Source organism: Hemicordylus capensis, chromosome 4, assembly GCF_027244095.1.
Source record: "Hemicordylus capensis ecotype Gifberg chromosome 4, rHemCap1.1.pri, whole genome shotgun sequence".
Taxonomy (NCBI): Eukaryota; Metazoa; Chordata; class Lepidosauria; order Squamata; family Cordylidae; genus Hemicordylus; species Hemicordylus capensis.
In genome coordinates, this window is record NC_069660.1 from 312,180,479 (window position 1) to 312,201,441 (window position 20,963).

Here is a 20,963-nt window from a genome sequence, read left to right on the forward strand (position 1 = left end):
GTCTTACTTTATAGTTTCCCTGTCACTCATTAATTCTGTGTGGAGTTTGCTGCTGTTTGTTGCAGCTTTCCATTCTTACAGCTAATATGCATCTTTCTTCCTCTCTGTGTTTCCAATGTATACAACACTGCAGGAAAGCAATCTTGACCTCACCCTAGGTGTAAATGCATTGAGATTCTTTTTGTGCAGTGTTTTACTGATTTCTGTATCCACTCTTGCAGGCTAACACACCAGCAAGAACCACACCATTTGTGTGAGTCTGGCAGTAGTGATGAAGAAAAGGTGAGGCTCCAGGGAACAACTCAAAATAATATAGTGAATTGAAATTGTTTGTTTATTTGTTTGTTTAATACATTTCTATACTGCCCAAAACGCAAGTTCTCTGGGCAGTTTACAAAACAATAAAAACAGCCAATAAAAGATTAAAGCATTCCAACAATTAAAATTAAAAAGTTAATGGGGCTATTCACACGATTAACAAAAATCAGGCTAGGAGAGCCTAGCCCGATTTTTGTTAATCGTTAGAACCACCAGGCTCAGCTGCGAGCCCGGTGGCTCTAGAGCGGGTAACCCGCTTGAGAACCCCTGGTAAAAAAAACCAGGTTTGCAGAGTGAGTGCTCTGCAAACCTGGTTTTTAAAATCGTGGGTAGCCATGGTGCGGCTTCGCGCCATGCCCACTCATGAGTAGACCCCCGGCCGGGAGGCTTAAAAGCAGCCTCCCGGCTCAGGGGTCTCCCCCATATGCCCTGCGCACTCACGCAGAGAATACTGGGGCTTCCGGGGGCCGCGTGGCCCCTGAGCTCCCCAACTCCCGTCAGCTCCATCACGGAGCCGGCAATTGTGTGGGCAGCCAATCCAGCCACCCAGGGCTTTCTCCCCGCTAACCCTGCAGAACCGGGTCTCATGGATCATGAGACCCGGCTCATTGTCTATACAATGCGAAGTACCTAATCCAATTTGGCTATTTATTACTGTAATTCTGAGGCAAACATAGTGATTGGAACAATGGCACAGTGCTGTATAGACACTGAGATTTGACTTCATGATGGTATCACTGAAGGCAAATGAAGCCAACTCGGAGTGAAGGCAAAGCTTCCTGAATAACTGAACTTTTTTAAGATTCTCAAAGCAAAAAAAAAAAAAAAAAAACCCAGCTGGAACGAAAATGCTTTTGGATGTGTATCAACAAAACCATGAGCCTATTCACATGTATGTGTGGAAGCCCAGCCGGGTTTTGCACCATGTGTGAACCCGTGTGTGAACCACCGGGATCAGGCCTGATCCGATCGGCAACACGGCGGCAAACCCACCTGTGAAGCCACCACCCGAAATGGGGTTAGGAGAGTGAGCATTCTCCTAACCCCAATTTGGCAATTGTGCATTAGCTGTGGCTGCTTGCAGCCATGGCTGGCACACTCGGGCGGGGAGGGGGATCCCAATAATACAACGCGCACTTGCGCAGTGCATTATTGGAACTCTGGGTACGGGCAATGCACGGCGGCGTTTCCCTGCATCCTGGCCCTTGTAGCTGTTGGCAGGAGCCGGTACTCATCTGGGCGGGTGATCCACCCACCCAAGAAGGGACAGCTGCTTATCTGCGGGGAGGATGAGTGTAACCCACTCTCCCTGCAGATTGCCCCGGAGCCCTCCTCACGATCACGGGAAGAGCTCCCCTGAGTACCTTCAGCTGTGATCTGTCAAGTGCAAACAACAGAATCAGGTTGTGCAACTTCAGCCCTCCAGATGTTTTTCAACTACTGCTCCCATCATAGCCAGCCACAATGGCCAATAGTCAGGGATGATGGGAGATGTAGGCAACATCTGCAGAAGGCCAAAAACTGTGCAGCCCTGTAGTTGGACAACAGACATAGGAAGATGTTGTAAACCACCCAGAGATGGAAGTCTGGGGTGGTCTATGAATTTGAAAAATAAATAAAAATAAATACATAAATATACAATATTCTTTCACTTGATAGTTGAAAGTGAGTTGATGCCTCTGTTCTTATCAGTTGCAAAACAGCTAATCTCAAGAGTGCCTTTTTAGGAGATAAAGCATTGCAGGAAAAAGATGCTTCATCTGATAATTATGTTGGCAGCCAATACAGAGACATTTTCTTCTTGTTATCTGATGCTGGCAAACTGATTATTCCAAGAGAAAGAATCGCTGGCTTCTCCTGTACATCTTGCAGTGGTGAGGCACGGCTTTCTCCTCCGGTCTTCAGCGGTGCAAGGTTTCCTCTGCAAGTAGTCCATCCTCTGACATTCGATCACAGGACAGCGTGCCACTGTTCCACTCACCTTATTCCTGATCTGTATTTATTCACAGGTATGTGGACATGTTGAACTGACATTTCTGTTTCCTCCCTGCTCTCCTCCTATGTTTCTTCATTCAGATACGGAGGCGATTCTCACGATCAGTGAGAATAGCCGTAGGGGGGTTTGCAGGCAGAGCGGGCTTAGCCTGCTCTCCCCACAGGTGATTGGAAGGCAGCCTTGGGTGGCCAGATTGGCCGCCCACACAACTGCCGGCTCCGTTGCGGAGTCAGCGAGGGCTATGGGGATTGGGGGTCATGTGGCTCCCGGAAGTTCCAGGATGCCCCGCACAAGCATGTGGGGCATCCTAGAGAGACCCCCGAGCCTGGGAGGCCGCTTGCAGCCTCCCAGTCGGGGGTCTACTTGTGTGTTGCTGCACGCCGCAGCAACACATGAGCAAAAAGACGAGGTTAAAAGAGCGCTCGCTCCGTTAACCTCATCCAAGGGGAGGGGTATTCATGGCGGTTAGCTGCCTGGATCCACATGGCTCCCGTTGCAGCACACAATCGCCCCAGCGGGCTAGGTTCCCTTAGCCTGCTTTTGGGCGATCGTGAGAATCGCCTCACAAATCTTCTTTCCAGACCCCATCTTCCAGATGGTATTTCTTGGCTTCACTCTTAATAATTTACTGGTTCATATGCCTTGAATGTTCTTCCTTCATGATGATTATTGTCTTTTCTCCCCGCCACCCCGGTTTACAATACAAACGTAGCCTTCTTCGCGATCTTGTCCGCCATAATCCTTCCTAAGCTTTTCTGTTCTCATTCATTGGGGCTGTTCAGACAACCTACTGGCTGGGTGTGCAGGCAAGGAGAAGGCTTTGCAAACCTTGCCTCCCCCATCAGATGATAAACCTGTTCTTGGTGGGAGCATGGAGTGTACTCCCAAATGGCCAGCCATGCTCTCTGAAGCACAGAGCAGGGCAGATCACTCTGAGGCTTGGACTTGTTATCCTGGCCTCCGAGCATCCCACAGTGTACTGCACACCGAGTGAAGTGAAATGGAGGATTCCCCCATCGGACAGGTGGTCTAGGCACGCATCTAGCAGCTCGTGCTGACACACAATACCAGGAGCTGGGTTAACCTCGGCTATGAGGCGGGGTTTGGCGCTGCAGCCCTGCTGGTACCTACAATAGGCTGGAAGCCTTTTCTAGGTTTCCTCCCCTCCCCTCATCAGAGCCCTTTCTCTGCCTGTGAGAAAGGGCTCAACATCTCTTCTTTTCCATTTCACAGTGCTTAAGTTATTTTTCCCCTTCCCAGACACTGGAGTTTTAACTAATATACTCCTGCCCAATAGGGTCTGGACTATGTGAGCTTCATAGGAAAAGACAGCCATCCTCAAACATCTGAGGGCATGTCGCATTCAAGAAAGAGCTTACTTTTTTCTTGCTTGTTCCTGTGGGAAGGACTAGAACCAATGGGATGCAATTACAATGAAGCAGATCAAGGCTAGACATTAGGAATAATTTCCCATTTGTAAGAGGGGTTGCATAGAGGAGCAGGCCATATGGTGGGCTCTCCTTCATAGGAGATTTTTGGGCAGAGGATGGATAATCACGTGTCAGAGATGCTGGTACACTAGAAGACCTCCAAGCTTCCTTCCCATCAAATTCTGATTCCCCTTTCATCCTCACAATGAATCTGCAAGGTAGGCTAGGATGAGAGTGCATGACTGGTGCAAGTTCATGTGTTTTCTCCATAGCCGAGATGAGGAATTTATCTGTGCTTCCCAAGTCTTATTATTTCATTTTCTTATCACTACACTACACTCCTGTGCATGGACACAGGTGATGCTCTGAAGAATCTGCACATGCTCAGGAACTGTGGATATATTTAGATTCATATGGATTGGACTTGGAGTCTTACTGCAGAGCAGAACTGAACTCAGCACATGGTCAAAGTGAGCAGTTTGCAGAGGCATATATTCAGTAACAGTCTCAGTCCTGTCTGTCCCCTTCAGTGGTGGCTGACTACTATTGTTGTTTCTACATTTTCTTCTCCTGTGAGAGGGTCATGCTTGTGAGGAGGGGGAGGGTTTACAACATTTTCCCCATGCCAGCTACTGTGCTGAACAAACAAACCCCCATGAGAACTCTGGAGAAAATTTGAGAGTACAGTAGAAAATCATCATAATTTCCCCTTCATACACTCCCCTGAGAAATGTTAAAGAATGGGGGGGGGGTGCATGCTGTTCCCAAGTCATGCTGCCCCACATAAATAAAACAAAGGTGGGTGTGGGAAAAGGGGTAATGCCACCAAGCCCAGTCATGTTTCCATTTAATGGGATCCATCTTCCCATCTCCCTCTCTCACAACACTAGAACCAGGGGTCATACCGTGAAACTGAATGCTGGGAAACCTAGGACCAAAAAACGGAAGTACTTTTTCACACAGTACATACTTAATCTATGGAATTCTCTGCTTCAGGATGTGGTGATGGCTACTAGCTTGGATGGCTTCAAAAGGGGCTTAGACCAATTCATGCAGGGCCGGTCTACCAATGGCTACTAGTCTGGTGGCTATAGGCCACCTCCAGCTTCAGAGGCAGCAAGATGCCTTTAAATACTATTTGCAGGGCAGCAACAGCAAGAGAGAGGGCATGCCCTTACCTCTTGTCTGTGGACTTCTCAGGGGCATCTGGTGGGCCACTGTGTGGAACAGGATGCTGGACTGGATGGGCCTTGGGCCTGATCCACCAGGGCTGTTCTTATGTCCTTGTGTAAGTCTAGTTAGAACAGACTATTAAGTCATTGTTTCAAAATACAGTAAGTCCTAATTTAAAAAAAAATCAAAACAAAAAAGCACCCTAGTCAGAAATGGGATTTTTTTTTAAAAAAACACCAAGACATAATATATTTGTATTTAGAAAGTTTTTGATTATTGGACCATGTTTTTCTCTACTTTTATGAAGGACTCCTAAGGACATTGTCCCCAAGGATATTATCCCCTAGGCTATTTAGAACTGGTTTTGGAAATAAGGACATAAAACATTTGTATCTAGAAAGGTTTTGATTCTTGCAGCATCTTCCCCCTACCTATATGAAGGACTCCTAGAACATGATAGGGTGTACTTCTTAAGGATTGGGAAGAAAATGTCTGGCAATGATGCTTAAACAGTATATATGTATAGAGGAGCAACTGAGATGAACAGCCTCTCACATGATGGAGAGATGCACTTAATGTGCATTTGCAACACAGTGACCATGTTTGCAGAGTAGCCTTATCACATTGCCAGCAGACATGTCATCCATACTGATCCTATGATAATATGAGCATGAAATTTATCTCACCCTTGCTGTGGGGTATTTTGCACATGAAATTGGCCAACCTACAGGATGTTTCTGAAACCGTTATCCCGGACGATACTTTTCAGCTCACTTTCAAGCAAGCTAATACACAACTCACTGATGCAGCATTTTGAAAGAGGAAAAGTCTTCTAGGAACTGATAACTAGAGTCTGGATCTGAAAACTATGGGAAGTGTCTATGTATATTATTTTCATTTGGACTGATTGATACTTGTCTCTAGCTTTCGTAGGAATAAATTAACCTTTTAATGGACTACTGCTGATAGTGATTTACACTCAAATTCTAAAACTAGGGTCACATGACTGAGAATTTTAAACTGCGATGGTAGCTGGGAATTCTGAAAGAGGGTAAAAATGAATTGTCTCTGTATTATTCAAATCCTAGGTTTTGTCCATCAAATATCATAGGATTGCTTGTAAATTTATTGCTTTGATCGTCGGTCATCAAGGAGTCTAGCATCTCTTTCTTTCTTTTTCTTTCTTTCTTTCTTTGGCTCTTGGTGAGTAGCAGTGTACCAAATTATCTGCATAACAGCAGAGACTTGTTTAAATATTATTTTCATTGCCCATCAGGATCTACTGCAAACTCTGATAACTAGGACAGATTAAACACTCACAGGTGAGCAGGTTCAACGGCACTGTTAACTGAATCATGTTTAAGATTTAATGTCTCCTCATATGACAGGCTCCATAAATTGATTTCCTTCTCTTTAACAGGAACTTCTGTCCTAGTTTTCCTGAATTTTCATTCCCCCCCCCCCCCCCGCCGCATTTCCTGAAGAAAAGATGCTGGACCAGATGAATGGACTTAGTGGCTCAGGAGATACAAAAGACAGTTTCTCTGGCTATATGGACATAGATTGGAGTATTGAAACGGGTAATTAAATTAATTTTAAAAATCATTGCAAATCATAATTTCTTCACATAATGTAAAGGAAACTCTATCAACATCTTTGTTCTTATTATCTGCATATTGGGATATGTTGGGAATGGAATTGACAGCAGGCTTCTTGTTTTCCATATTAAGAGAAATCCTCTCCCCACCACCTATATCCTGCTGCTACTACTACTACTACAGATATTCCATACTGCATTTCAACAAAGGTTCTCAAAGCGGTTTACATGGGGGTGGGGGTAAAATAAATAAGAAAAAAATAAATAAACCCTATCCCAAAGGGTTCAAAATAAAAAAAGAAACATAAGGTAGGCAACAGCAACAGCTACTGCTGGAGGGATGGGGTGCTGGGGATGGACAGGGCCAGTTGCTCCCCCCTACCTGCCACTAATCATAAGAGTATCACCACTTTAAAAGGCACCACTTTGTTCAGTTAGCATTACATTAGATTTGTATAGCTGATTTCATGTCTCCTTTTTTATTTTTCCCCTTGGACTATTTTTCTTCACATAGTCTGCTGGCCAATTTCTACTGGCCAGTGCGTAGCTAGGGAAGGGTGGGTTCATGTTTGCTCTTCTACCTGGTGGTCTGTCATGTGTGCCAGCTACATAAGAACAGCCCTGCTGGATCAGGCCCAATGAAGCCCATCTAGTCCAGCATCCTGTTTCGCACAGTGGCCCACCAGATGCCGCTGGAAGCCACAGGCAGGAGTTGGGGGCATGCCCTCTCTCCTGCTGTTACTCTCCTGCAACTGGAACTCGGCATCCTGCCTTTGAGGCTGGAGGTGGCCTCTAGCCCTCCGACTAGCAGCCATTGATAGACCTCTCCGCCATGATGTTATGCCCCTGCTGGCCATGCAGGGGGCATGTCCAGCACTTCAAAGGGCCCTGTGTGGCACTCTGGAGGAGCTCATTTCCCAGCTGGCAACATAGTTTTTTGTTGTTATTGTTGTTGTTCTCTCCCTCCCAAGGGAGAGAACGAAGTACACATGCATCTGACAATGAAGGCAGCTGGGTGTGAGGATGGCTGGCTCTCAGGGGCAGCTAGTATTATTTGAACATGTCTGCCCAGTCATAGCTCTGCCCCTACTACTGGTGTTCACCAGCATTGACAGGTGTGTGGCTCCCCTCTTCCCACTGTGGCATCATCGGTTATCTAATGATAAAGTAACAACAACAAAATATCAGCAGCTTCATAGTCAATTGCCTGCATTTGAGAGTTTGTGTGGAATGAAATGGCCATCAGGCTTCTTGGCTTCCATATGAAGACATATCCTTTCATTACCTATATCCTCAGCCTGTCCATAACAGATTTCCATGTCTTCATATATCTAGTTATTTCTGCTAATGCAGAAGCAGATGAAAAGCCCATCTTGAATAGATAATGTAGAAAGAGAAGCCGTAAGTCAATGCATTTGAAAACAAGTACACAACAAGTTCCTTTCTGCTAGCTAGACCAAGTTCTGCTAGCTAGACCAAAGCTAGACCTTTGGTTTGCCAAAGCAGTAATAGATGATGTGAGAAAGGTCTATACCAGGAATTCTCAATGTTGCGTCCCCAGATGTTGGTGATGTTGGATTCTCAATGTTGGGTCCCTAGAACTCCCATAATCCCCAACCAAAGGTCACTGGGGCTGGGGATTATGAGAGTTGAAGCCCAATAACATCTGGGGACCCAACATTGAGGTTGATACTGATCTTTTTTAAGATAGGCAGTTTTGTATCTTCTGATCGTCATGCTAATAAACTTGGGGAAAGAGTAACTTCTTAATTGCTGATTTAAATTGTCTGAAAGAGGGTTTTTTCCCCTAACTTGATGGATGCTATTTTGTTTAGGTACCCCCCAAAATATTCATATAGAAAGTAATACGTCTTTGATGCCGATATTTCATGTGCTGCATTTTGGGTAAGAGTTTAACACTATATATTCATTTGATGTTAAAAGTGGTTTAACTGATCATTTTTTAAAAAATGATAGAAAACCCTTAGTACCAGAGGATTCTTAAAAGCAGTATAATGGAATCATAGAGTTTTAGAGTTGGAAAGGATCTCAGAGGTCTTCTAGTCCAACTCTCTACTCCTGTAGGAACCACTACTCCATCCCTCACAAATGCCTGTCTAGTTTCTGTTTCAAAACTTCCAGTGATGCAGAGCTCACCACAGTGTGAGGAAAATTGCTTCACTGTTCAACAATTCCTATAAATGAGGAAAATCTTCTGAACGCCCAACCTAATATTTAGTACAAATCTACTAACGTCTAACTCAAATCTCCTTCCTTGTGCTTTCAACTCGTTGGTTCTGATCCTGCCTCAGGATCAACAAAGATCAAGTCTGTCCCTTCTATGCAATATCCATAAGAGCCTGGGCAAGGTTTGTGGGGGAAGTGGACTTAGCCTGCTCTCCCTGCACATGAGCAGCAGTCTGCTCTGGGTGGCCGCAGTGGCCTCCCACACAATTGCTGGCTCCGTCACGGAGCCGGCTGGGAACTTCGGGGGCCACGTGGCCCCCAGAAGCTCCAGCATGCGCTGCGTGAGTGCACAGGGTGTGCTGGAGAGACCCCCGAGCAGGGAGGTTGCTTTTCAGCCTCCCAGTCAGGGGTCTATTTGTGAGTAGCAATGGCGCAGAGCCACGGTGCAGCAACTCATGATTTAAAAAAACGGGTTTGTAGAGTGCTCGCTTCGCAAACCCGGTTTGGGGGGGGGTTAGTTTGGCGGGTTAACCACCTGGAGGCCACCGTGCTCACCTGCGAGCCCAGTGGTTCTCATGATCAGGCGAGATTGGGCTAGGCTCCCCTAGCCCGATTTCGCCTGATCGTGGGAATAGCCTTAATGGCTATCATACTCCACACCATCCTCCATAATCTTCCCTTCTCCAGGCTAAATGGCCCCAGCTACTTTAATTGTTAAGAACATTGACCCTGCTGGATTAGGCCCAAGGCCTATCTCTTCCAGCATCCTGTTTCACACAGTGGCCCACCGGATGAGAAGCCCACAAGCAAGGGCTTGTGAGAAGCCCACAAGCAAGAGGTAAGGGCATGCCCTCTCTCCTGCTGTTGCTCCCCTGCAACTGGTATTAAGAGGCATCTTGCCTCCAAGGCTGGAAGTGGCCTATAGCTACCAGAGTAGTAGCTATTGTCCTCCCTGAATTTGTCTAATCCCCTTTCAAATACCATCCAAGCTAGTGGCCAACACCACATTCCATGGCAGAGAATTCCATAGATTAATTATGCACTGTGTAAAAAAAAAAGTACTTCCTTTTGTCGGTCCCAAATTTCCCCACCTTCAGTTTCACAGAATGACCCCTGGTTCTAGTGTTGTGAGGGAGGGAGTAAAATTTCTTTGTCCACTCTCTCCACTCCATGCAGAAATGTATACACCTTGAGCATGTCTCCCCTTAGTCACCTCTTTTCCAAACTAAAGAGCCTGAGATGCTGTAGCCTTGCCTCATAAGAAAGGTGCTCCAGGCCCCTGAGTTGCCCTCTTCCTGGTTGCCCTCTTCTGCACCTCTTCTGTTCCTCATGGGACTTGGTTTCCAGACCCCTCACCACCTTATTTGCCCTCTTCTGAACCTGTTCCAGTTTCAATGGCCTGCTCAACATGGTCACAGTATTCCAAGGGAGGCCTGACCAGTCCAGAACAGAGTACAGTAATTACGTCTCAATTTCTATTAATGCAACCCAAGTTTGAATTAGTATTTTGAGCAGATACATTGCACTGCTGGCTCATGTTCAACATCGTCCCCTAAGACTCCTGGGTCCCTTTCACATGTACTGCTGACAAGCCAGGTCTCCTCCATTCTGTACTGTACCTGTGTATATTTGTTATCTTACACAAATGCAGGACTTTACTTGTGTCCACTGATCTTTATCTTGTTAATTTCAGTATCTGAGCATGTCAGCCAGAGGGAGTTGGTACAAATGAGCTGGAGGGGTTGAAAATGATTCTCAGCTGCAGCCCGTGATGTTCCTGTTCCTCTCCACCCCATGTACCTCTGTCCCTCTCTCATCTGCCCCATCCTGAAGCCCAGCAGGCTGATAATTTGTCTGGTTGGGGATTACTACTACTACTATGCATATTTATATACCATTTTTCAACCAAAGTTCTCGATCGGTTTACATAGAAACGTAAATAATACATAAATAAGATGGTCCTTATTTATGGCGCAGTGGGGAAGTGACTTGCCTAGGGAGCAAGAGGTTGAATCCCCACGGGTATGTTTCCCACACTTTGGGAAACTCCTATATTGGGCAGCAGCGATACAGGAAGGTGCTGAAAGGCATCATCTCATACTGCGCAGGAGGCAATGGTAACCCCCTCCTGTATTCTACCAAAGACAACCACAGGGTGCTGTGGTCACCAGGAGTTGACACCAACTTGACAGCACAATCTTTCCTTTCTCTTTCCTGTCCCCAAAGGGCTCACAATCTAAAAAGAAACCTGGCAGATGCTGGCAACAGCCACGGGAGGGATGTTGTGCTGGGGTTGCACAGGGCCAGTTGCTCTCCTGCTGCTAAATATAAGGGAATCAGCATTTAAAAAGGTGCCTCTTTGCTCAGTTAGCAGGGGCTGAACTCACCAACCATCCTGATGGGGTTTCAATTTCCAGCCTGTGGAATTACCAGTCTGCTGGGTAGGTGGTGGGGGGAACAGATAAGAGAGGGAGATAAGTAGACAGGGCAGGGAAGAACAGGAGCATTACCAGCTGCAGCTAAGAATCATTTTCTGCTCCTCCAGCATGTTTGTACCGGCCACCAATGCTGCAGGCATGCCCTAAAAGAACAAAAATATCTCTGCACCAACTTAATTGGATATGGGGCACCAGGTTAGCCAATTCCATAGTGACTCTGTGCTACAGCATAGAGTGTTGCAGGCAGATGCCCCGTCTCAGGGAAATGCATTTTTGTTTTTTGGGGGGAGCAGCAGAGGACATGCCAGTACAAGCCCTCTCCTGGAAAATACTATAAAAGTCCACTCCTTCAGAAATCAAGGTGGGGAGAGAGAGAAAGAGCAACTGTGAGAGTGAAAGAATAATCCTGCAGTGCTGGGGTACTTAGATGGCATGCTTAGTGAGAGGACAAGGGAGGACAACAGTGCTTCGGCCCTTACTGAGTACAGAGCACACACACACACACCGTCCATGGTAAAGTGTGGTAACGGGGGTTGATTAAACACCCACATGTGCATAGATTCCAGGGCACTATTTTTACTGCATCATGTCTATGACTTAACATCCCTGGATTTACTTGTTCCATAAATAACATAAAGTGATTGCTTCTTGGTCTCTTTCTCCTAACAGGAATTTGTTTGACCACAACATCTCATATGATGCATTTAGACGAGCAAGTTACTTGTTGGAACAAATAACTGAACTGATCGGTTTGAAAGTTTCAGGAGATGGCTCACTGGGTTATACAAACTTAAATGGAAGTACTAACATTAGTAATCAAATTAATATCACAGATTATCTACCACTGGATAATGTGACAGAAAACATTATCAACAGCATTACTGTCATTGCCTGCATGTTGGGCTTTATGGGGAATGCAATGGTCATTAGGCTTCTTGGCTTCCTTATTAAGAGAAATCCTTTCACCACCTATATCCTAAACCTGGCCATAGCTGACTTTGGTGTCCTCTTCTCTCTGCTTAGTTCTGCTGCATTGGGGATTGCATTGGATGTATATAAGATGTTTTATATCTCTTTTATATTATTTGTTGAACTATTTTTCTTCACATACTCTACTGGCCAATTCCTACTGGCAGCCATCAGCATGGACAGGTGTGTGGCTGTCCTCTTCCCACTGTGGCATCGATGCCACCGGCCACCACATCTGTCCACCATTGTGTGTGCCCTAATATGGATCTTCTCCTTCCTACTCGCTGCTATTCACTTCACTCTATTTATGAATGAGAGCTTCCGAAAATCACTCTTACAGTACATGTTTGTTCTGAATGCTTTCTTTTGCACTCCACTCATGGTAATCTCTGCACCAACCTTGTTCCTCAAAGTCTTCTGTAAAACACAGCAGAATCATCGTGGAAAGCTTGCCACGGTCATCGTGCTTACACTTCTCTTCTTCCTTGTCTTTGCTTTTCCACTGAATGCCCTTTACATCATCATTTATTATTATGGTCTCCATCCCAGGCTAATGATATTTGGTTTTATGTGTGCCTCTCTGAACAGTAGCATCAACCCCGTGATTTATTTCCTAGTTGGGAAGAGACAGAAGAAGGGTCAGACCAGGGTATCCATGAAGGCTGCACTCCAGAGGGTGTTCAAGGATGAAGAAGACTCTATGGAAGAGCCAAAGTCTTCAACTGAATCCCAGTTATTATAAACCCCATGAAGGGAATGAAACAAGGAAAGTCAACTTAGGCTACTTTATTCTTCAGATAAAAATACTTAGGCTGGACATATATTTTGCAGAAATAGATTCTTTTTTGCCTAGAAGTGCTTGTCAGGATGACCTGACATAATCAAATACCATTGTTCTGGAATCTTTGCAGGGGTGGGAATTCAAATACCAGCTGGAAACTCTTGGGAGACACTCCAGCAGAGGTAGTGAGCAGAGGCCCTTTCCCCAAATGTTGCCCACTGACCCTGAAAATCCCTGGAAAATGCCTCCAATTCCACAGCATGTGGAATGGAACACAAAAATGTAAAGAGTGTCCCAGGCTATCCGTACGAGATTCCAGAGCTGAAATGAATTTGATCCAAAATGTTTTCCTGGAAACTGTTGCATCTGGCGAATATTTGGTGAAACTGCTGCCAGTCAATGTAGACAATACTGAGCTAGATGGACCAATGATCTGATTTGGTAGAAGGCAGCTTCATCTGTAGAAAGCTCAGTGGTAGAGCACCTGCTTTGCATGCAGAAGGTCCCAGGTTCAATCTCCAGGTTCTCCAGGTAGGGCTGGGAGTGACTCCTGCCAGAAACCTTGGAGAGCTGCTGCCAGGCAGTACAGACAATACTGAGCTAGATGACTATTTGGCAGAGACTGAGGTAGAATATTTCAGGTGTAGCAACCAATACCTGGATCATTTTTGACAGCTGGAAAACAGTAGGAAAAAATGGCAATATGTAATGGAAGACTTACAGCAGAATTCAATGCCTTGATATTCACTTTATATGTTTAGAAATATAAGACATAGAAATCAAAATAATAATAATAATAAAATAATAATAATAATAAAAAGAAGAAGAAGAAGAAGAAGAAGAAGAAGAAGAAGAAGAAGAAGAAGAAGAAGAAGAAGTCAACATAAAACTACTTAGTAATCAAGCCATAAAAAACTAAAATATCAGTACCAAACAGAAGTCAAGAACAATACTTGCATACGCATATCATATGTAGATTTGTTTGAAGAACCTGATAAGGAGGAAATATAAAAATGTTATACACTTAGCAGTACAGAACAAGAGATTTTAAATCAAATGTTGATGTTGAAACCAAAAAGTCCATTGCAAAAATTTGATAGATTTTGAAATTTTGTGAAATATTGTTTCCACTTGCTCTGAATGAAGCTCAATGAAATGCACTCTGGCCCAGACTTGTGGGTTCGAGGTGAAAGGTATATATATATGGAAAGGATGCTTATTTTGCTGGTAGGGTGCGGGAGCTCATTAAGTCTAGGGTCAAAAGTTAGCTAGCTGCACCCCTGTATCCATTTAAATTAAACCCCTGCTAACTGGGCAAAGAGGCACCTTTTACCGTGGTGATTCTCTTTATTTAGCAGGGGGAGACTAACTGGCCCTATCCACCCCCAGCACAGTACTTCCAGTGACTGTTGCTGGTGTGTGTCTTATGTTTCTTTTTAGAATGTGAGCCCTTTGGGGACAGGGAGCCATATTATTTGTTATTTCTCTTTGTAAACCACCCTGAGCCATTTTTGGAAGGGTGGTATAGAAATTGAATTAATAATAATAATAATAATAATAATAATAATAATAATAATAATAAATGTAAACATCGACATTTAGTTCTAGCTTTCCAGACAACTTCAGGCCATGGACAGATCAACTGTTCCACCAACATACAGTTCTAATACGTTCTTTGTGTAGCTGTCGCAATGTTTGTATCTTTGCATTTTAAATGACGCATCAAAAGGGCAAGCTTGCATGTATGAGTGAAAATAAATACTTTGGGGAAATTTCTGTGGACGGTGTGGCAGAAGCTTATTCAAAGGTACTTTACCCAACAGAGAGCCATACTTGATTACAGCTGTTTCTCTTATTTCAGGGGAAGCATTTATAGGTCCAACAGCAATTTATTTTATTTATTTATATACCACTCTTTGTCCTAAGACCCCAGGATGGTTAACAACACAATAAAAATAATTCAATAAATTAAAAAAAAAAAATTAAAAAGAGCAAGGGACAACTCATTGGCCAAATGCCCCAATAAATGAGACTGGAATTCTGAACAATTCCCTTCTGGACTGTATCCCACTAGGAAAAATGGAAAAGACTTAAGACATACTACAAGTGGTTGAACCACTGATGCCAAGCTTACTGAAGCTGACATGTTGTGGTTACTGCTGTTGTGATCGTTTTGGCTTTGTTCTACTGGCCAAAATCCCTGCTTCTGCAAGGTCAGATGCTTCTGAATGATTTAGTTGTTCCGAACATTAGGTATGACACTGTGGAAGCAGCTGGTTTCATTGGCCTGACTTGGGAGTACAGAACTATGCAGTGCCTCAGACTAGTTTTGAGACACTATAATCATCTGCGGAAACAAAACTAAAGTTTCCAAAGAGAAATGGGCCAAATTTTGATCTAACAGGAAACCGGAGGTCTCTTCACCTCCGGTTTCCATAGTGTCACACCCTCGATCTCAGACAGCGAGGAGGAAGGGGAAGCTGTCAACCTTTCAGCTGATGCAGGGGTGTCTGAGGGGCAGAGCTCGGCTGTCAGTTTCCAAGAAACGGCTGAGGCAGATCCGGCTGATGATTTAGAGCAGGCACAACAGCCTGAGACAGCAGAAACCGTGACGGACCAATCAGAAGAGGAGCTATGCAAGCAACCTCCACTGACTCCACGTGTTGCAAGACGAAGAACACAGCTAGAAACTATCAGGAGGAGTAAACGCCTCTTGCAGAGGGCTGATAAGCCTTGAATTCCTGCCAGCTGGGAGCTCTCGGCTTGTGCTGTAAATTACAACACCAGCTTTCTATTCACTGCCGGAAAGCAATGTTTGTCAACTTTCCTGTCGACAGCTTGCAGCCAAGCCCGATAGGGAAGAACTGTGTCTGAGCCGTATCTTGTTTCTGCAGCTCCGTTTGATACTGTGAACTTCCCTGCCAGGTGGCCAGATACTGACACATAGCCTATGTCTGAATGCAGACAACCAGAGTTAAGGGGGAAAATGGATCCATGGTTTCCCTCCCCAAACTCCAATCTGAACCTTTTGGTTCAGAATTGAGTTTCGCTTAAAACTTGTATTTTAAAAATTCCTGTTGTGCATGCGCAAATGGCCTCTGTGAGGCCCTGGGCCATGCCAGGCCTCACGGAGGCCATTTGTGCATGCTCAGAGGCAGGCAAAATGGCTGCCACGCCGGTTTTTCAGAGGCCCAGCAGTGGCGGTGATTACCAAGGCTGATGGGGGGAGGGGGAACTTTTGTGGACACATACACCCCGCCCCCGTGGCCTTTAGGAAGCCCCCTGAAGGGGCTAGAGGTAAAGAATTTATTTTGTTACATCCCTAGTGCTGCCACTGGTTTCTCCCTCATGGAACTGGAGTTGAGGGAGGAAGCTCCTCCCTCACTCTGGCTGCCCCTCATTAAAAACATTTCCCAGCAGCCATTTCCCCTTTGCAGTTAGCATGAATGCAGTTAGATTGCTCTTCATTTCTCCCAAATGCAGATGGGAGAGTGGGAGGAGGGGAGCATGGAATAGCGGGTCCATTGGACCCACAGTTCGGCATTATGTCCAAAGGCATTGAGGGTGTTCTCCCCCATCCCAAATGGTTTAACACAAACATGGGATAGAAATCACCCTATAGAAAGCCCATTCACTTCTACAATGGTTTTTCTTCCAACTGACTTAAGCATAGGGATGGAATCGAAACCACCCCACCATAGAGAGTCCATTCATTTTGGGGTAGTTTTCTACCCTGTGTCATATATTAGTAACACACATATCATAACTGGTGAGAGGCCATACTTGTGGAAGCACAGCTGTGAGTGCAGTAGTTTCCTTGTTTATAAAGCTTCATGCAGCTGAGGGTGCAAATCTACCCTCCCCCCCCCAATCTATATGAGGGTTAAAAAGCAGAGGCTAAATACAGGTTCTGACCTTATTTACCCCAAAAGGAAGAGGACTCTGAATTTAAGAAGGTGACCCTGTGATTTTCAACATGAAAGAACTTGGAAAAAACCTAGTCTTGCAGAAAATTTTAAGGGAGACAGCTCACTGATGCTTTATGGTGCAAATGGTAGGTGTTATTCCTGGCAGCTTTTCTGCAGTAAGAAAAAATTATCAAAAATAAACAAACTGACCCATCTGCTTCAATTAAATACAAATAGCCCTCCCACTCTGCAATACAGCTGTGCACAATATCAAAGCCCTATGCCAAGTCATTCCAAGTGATTTAGACTCAAAGGGTGAGGCAAAAAGGGGGGGGGGTATTTACCCTTTTTTATGAAGGCAAAGGGCAGATTCAGAGTAATGGTCGCGGTGGGAGGGTTCAGTTCCAGAAGTTTTTTGTAATTTTCTGCCATGAAACAAACCACTTTACAGAGTCCTGCCCTACATCTGTGCCCAATATCAAAGCCCTATAGCAACCCATTCAATAAATATACAAGAGGGGGGAACAACCACAAAAGGGAAATCCTCTACCTTCCATTGCTGGCTCTGAGGAGGAGGCAGGTGCAGGTCCAGCACACCAGTAAGTGGCAGCTGCAGGCAGAGGCGTAACTAGGGAAAACAGTGCCTGGGGCAAGCACTGAAATTGCGCCCCCCCCCCAACATACATCTGACTGACACACGTTTCAGAAAACTTTTATTTTAAAAATTACAAAAATTACAAAAATTACCAAAAATTTCAAAATGCACTACATACTTAGGTTTTTCCTCACAACAACCCTGTGAAGTTGGCTTGTATCTCAAACATCAGAATTATGATGCAATGATGATTATTATGATTATGATGCCCCTCCCTCACACCCTGGTTCTGTTCCTGACTTTCCCTTGTGAGTGACTGTATTTTAACAAAACGAAAACCAAGGACTCCAAAGTAATTCGAGGGACTAGGGTGATAGTGCTAAAGACTCCTTATTCTCCTGCTGTTAAAGAAAGACTCCCCTTTTCCAAAACCGCACGCTATTTACACCAGGAAAGGTTTCAAATGGAGGGGGAAGCATTTATGCATTTATGCTTTGTTTTATGTTACGATTTCAAAGTTAGAAAAACTATAAAAGGGCCATTTTAGAGAAGATATGCACTGCCTTAGTTGCAAATCCTGCTTTTTTGAGATTCCCTGCAATTGAATAAAGCGATAATATACACCTTTGCTATTTAAATTGGTTGGAGAGTATTTATGACAATAAAAAATGAAATGGCATTTCAGATGCAACATTGGTTGCCTAAGACCACTCAGATTTAACTAATCTTCATCACATTGACAAAAAGAGCAATTAAAATTAAAATCCATGACTAAAACCAAACCACTTTGGGGTTGTTCTTAATGAAAGGTGGTATATAAATTTTACAATAAATGTTTAGAAGTATATACTTTCACCCCCTGCCCAACCTACAATTAATTCCAGCTTATTTTCAAAGGGCTTCAAGTTTTATTTACAAATTGCTTGGCAGCACCAATGTTTAAGTAATTGCTAATTGCTCCTAATGATAGTTTTACTTATTGTTAAATTTATATACCACCTTTCATTAAAACATTCTCTGTTCATCTGATTTTCAGTCTGGTTAATTAAATCGGTGGAGGTTTAGACTTTCCTGATGGGCTGAAACAGCTAATCCATTTTGATGATGACATATAATTAAATTAGCTTGCATTGCATAGTGAAAAAGTCCAGGAAGGGAGAGATGGGGGGGATGTGGAACCGAAGAATTTTTTTTCCGGCAAATCGGCAGGGGCACTTTTTGGCGCCCCCTGCCAGGTGGCGCCCGGGGCACGTGCCCCCTCTGCCCCCTATAGTTACGCCTATGGCTGCAGGGCAAAGCAGGGCAAAGGGTGTGTGCACAGTGCTCAGGTGGGCAGCCTGTGCAAGCCACTTTGCCTCCTTTCTTCACTGCCAGCCTGCACTGCAGAGCCGGTTAGGGTTAGGAAACAACTTGAAAGGTGTTTGGATAGAAGAGGAGAGCTGGTCTTGTGGCAGCAAGCACGACTTGTCCCCTTAGCTAAGCAGGGTCTGCCCTGGTTGCATATGAAAGGGAGACTTGATGTGTGAGCACTGTAAGAGATTCCTCTCAGGGGATGGAGCCACTCTGGGAAGAGCATCTAGGTTCCAAATTCCCTCCCTGGCTTCTCCAGATCCCAAGTTCCCTCCCAGATAGGACAAGATTATTTTTATTTATTTTTTAATAGGACAAGATTTTTTTATTGAACCAACAAACTACCAAAGCATACAGTACGTTGCCAAAGCACAATTATATACAAAGTGGTTGTTTGTAGGCTGTGAGAGATTCCTGCCTGCAACTTTGGAGAAACCGCTGCCAGTCTGTGAAGGCAATACTGAGCTAGATAGACCAATGGTCTGACTCCGTATATGGCAGCTTCCTATGCTCCCATGTTCCTAAGAAGACGGCCCCTTCTCCCAAAGAGCTCACAATCTAGAATGAAACACAAAGGAGACACCTTGTCTGAGAGAGCCACCACTTTAAAAGCTGCCTCTTAGCCAGGGCTGCTAAGGATTGGCTTAGACAGCCAGGGAATTAGATATTCTGTCTCGGATGCAGGGAAAGTGATCCTGAATAGGAAGTGCCCTGGAATTTGAGCAGGAAAATTGCTTTAATGGAAAATTTATCAACTTTTCTGGTGCTTCTCTCCAGACATTGTAGCTAGTACATGGTATCAGTGTTTAAAAGCCCAATTAAAAGCATCTGTGCTGCCAACTGGCTGGGTTGTCTCTCTCTCCCTGTCTCTTTATGGCTCTGGAAGCTGCTTCCCCTCATTTCTGGTTCACTTCTAAAGGTAAAGTGTGCCCTCGAGTTGGTGTCGACTCCTGGCGACCACAGAGCCCTGTGGTTTTTCTTTGGTAGAATACAGGAGGGGTTGGCCATTGCCGCCTCCTGCACAGTATGAGATGATGATGCCCTTAAACAACAAGAGGGGGCAGACACCAAGTATTGAAGAAGAAGAAATGTTCTAAGTCCAACTGTATGTAAAGTTTAATCATAAATTGTGCAAGCCATGTTTCTAGCTCTTAATGTATGTTTGGTAAAATTGTTCACCTTGTCTGAAAAATTATTAAAAGTGTATGCGTGTTTGTAAGGTTTGTAAGGTTTTAAAATTATTAAAAGTGTATGCGTGTTTGTAAGGTTTAGATCTATGTTCTGAATTATTATTATAGCAAGGGTTAATTTTATAGTTAGGTATAATTTTATAGGAGGTGTGAGCGGGAAGTCCATATTTGTTCAATATGTTGTGAATGTTAAGATATTGTTAAAATTAATAAAAATTTAATTTTAAAAAAAGTGTATGCAAATGGCCGTTTTAGAAACGGTTCTGAAACAAAGCAGATACTTAAAATCGGTTTCTTTCATTTCTCACCTGCACGTGTGTTACAGTCGTCATAATGACCTTGCACATCTGAATGTGTTTCTTGAGGTGAAATGCTCCTCACCCTCCCCTGTTGACAGAAAGTGGGGAAATGAGCTTAGCAGGCGCCCAAGCTCCATTGTCGAGCACCCTTTGCAATACTGGACAAAAAAGAAAGATGCTTAAATTCGCAGCCCGCCCCGCCCCCCGCTTTCCATGGTTGCGCCCTGGAATTCACGCCTACTCCCCTTGGCCCATTGAGCAGAGCTCTGGAAGTTTTTCATTCCCGGAAAGTAGGGGGGTTTCCTTCTCTCCCTTTAGACTGCCAGGAAGGCTGCAGAAAGAGCAAGCAACTCAACTCGCAACCCAGCAGCCTCAAGGCAGCTTCCTCGCTCCTCCTGGCAGGAGGCAGGCTCTGCATCTCTGTCTCCGGGCGGGCGTCGCGTTCACAGCGCGGGCTTCCCTCCGCCAACTGAAAGGGAAAGAAGCAGCAGGCGGCCATCTGATTTGCGTCGCCTTGGCGCTCGAGACCGAAAAGGTCAACTCCTCGGCCGTGCAAGGCAGCCCGTGGGCAAGCATGCGTGCCACCGCAGGAAAGACCCAAACATCCCGGGGACTGAAGTCCTCCGCTCGCTGCGCTGCCATTCAACCTTCCCACGGGACAGCGCCAGCGCCTCCAGTCTCGCAGCTCCTCCGCGCTGCTGTGCTGTGCCCGGCGGCGGCAAACGCGGAAGG

At 44.9% G+C, this 20,963-nt stretch overlaps 1 protein-coding gene and 1 long non-coding RNA gene across 3 annotated transcripts; one reads left to right on the plus strand and one right to left on the minus strand.

Annotated features, from left to right (window-relative positions):
- The first annotated feature begins 271 nt into the window (after positions 1–271).
- On the plus strand, positions 272–12,850 carry LOC128323257 (proto-oncogene Mas-like). Its single transcript, XM_053245984.1, has 2 exons — positions 272–282; positions 11,809–12,850. Exons 1-2 carry the CDS (start codon positions 272–274, stop codon positions 12,848–12,850), a joined length of 1,053 nt encoding a protein of 350 aa, XP_053101959.1.
- Positions 12,851–12,879: 29 nt separating this feature from the next.
- LOC128353012 (uncharacterized) lies at positions 12,880–20,957 on the minus strand. Of its 2 annotated transcripts, XR_008320781.1 has the most exons (3): positions 20,241–20,957; positions 13,851–13,880; positions 12,880–13,564 (listed from the first exon to the last, which is right to left on the minus strand). It is a non-coding gene; the product is annotated as an uncharacterized LOC128353012 (long non-coding RNA). The 2 variants fall into 2 exon arrangements; XR_008320780.1 differs by having other exon boundaries at positions 12,880–13,880.
- Between the last annotated feature and the right edge of the window lie 6 nt (positions 20,958–20,963).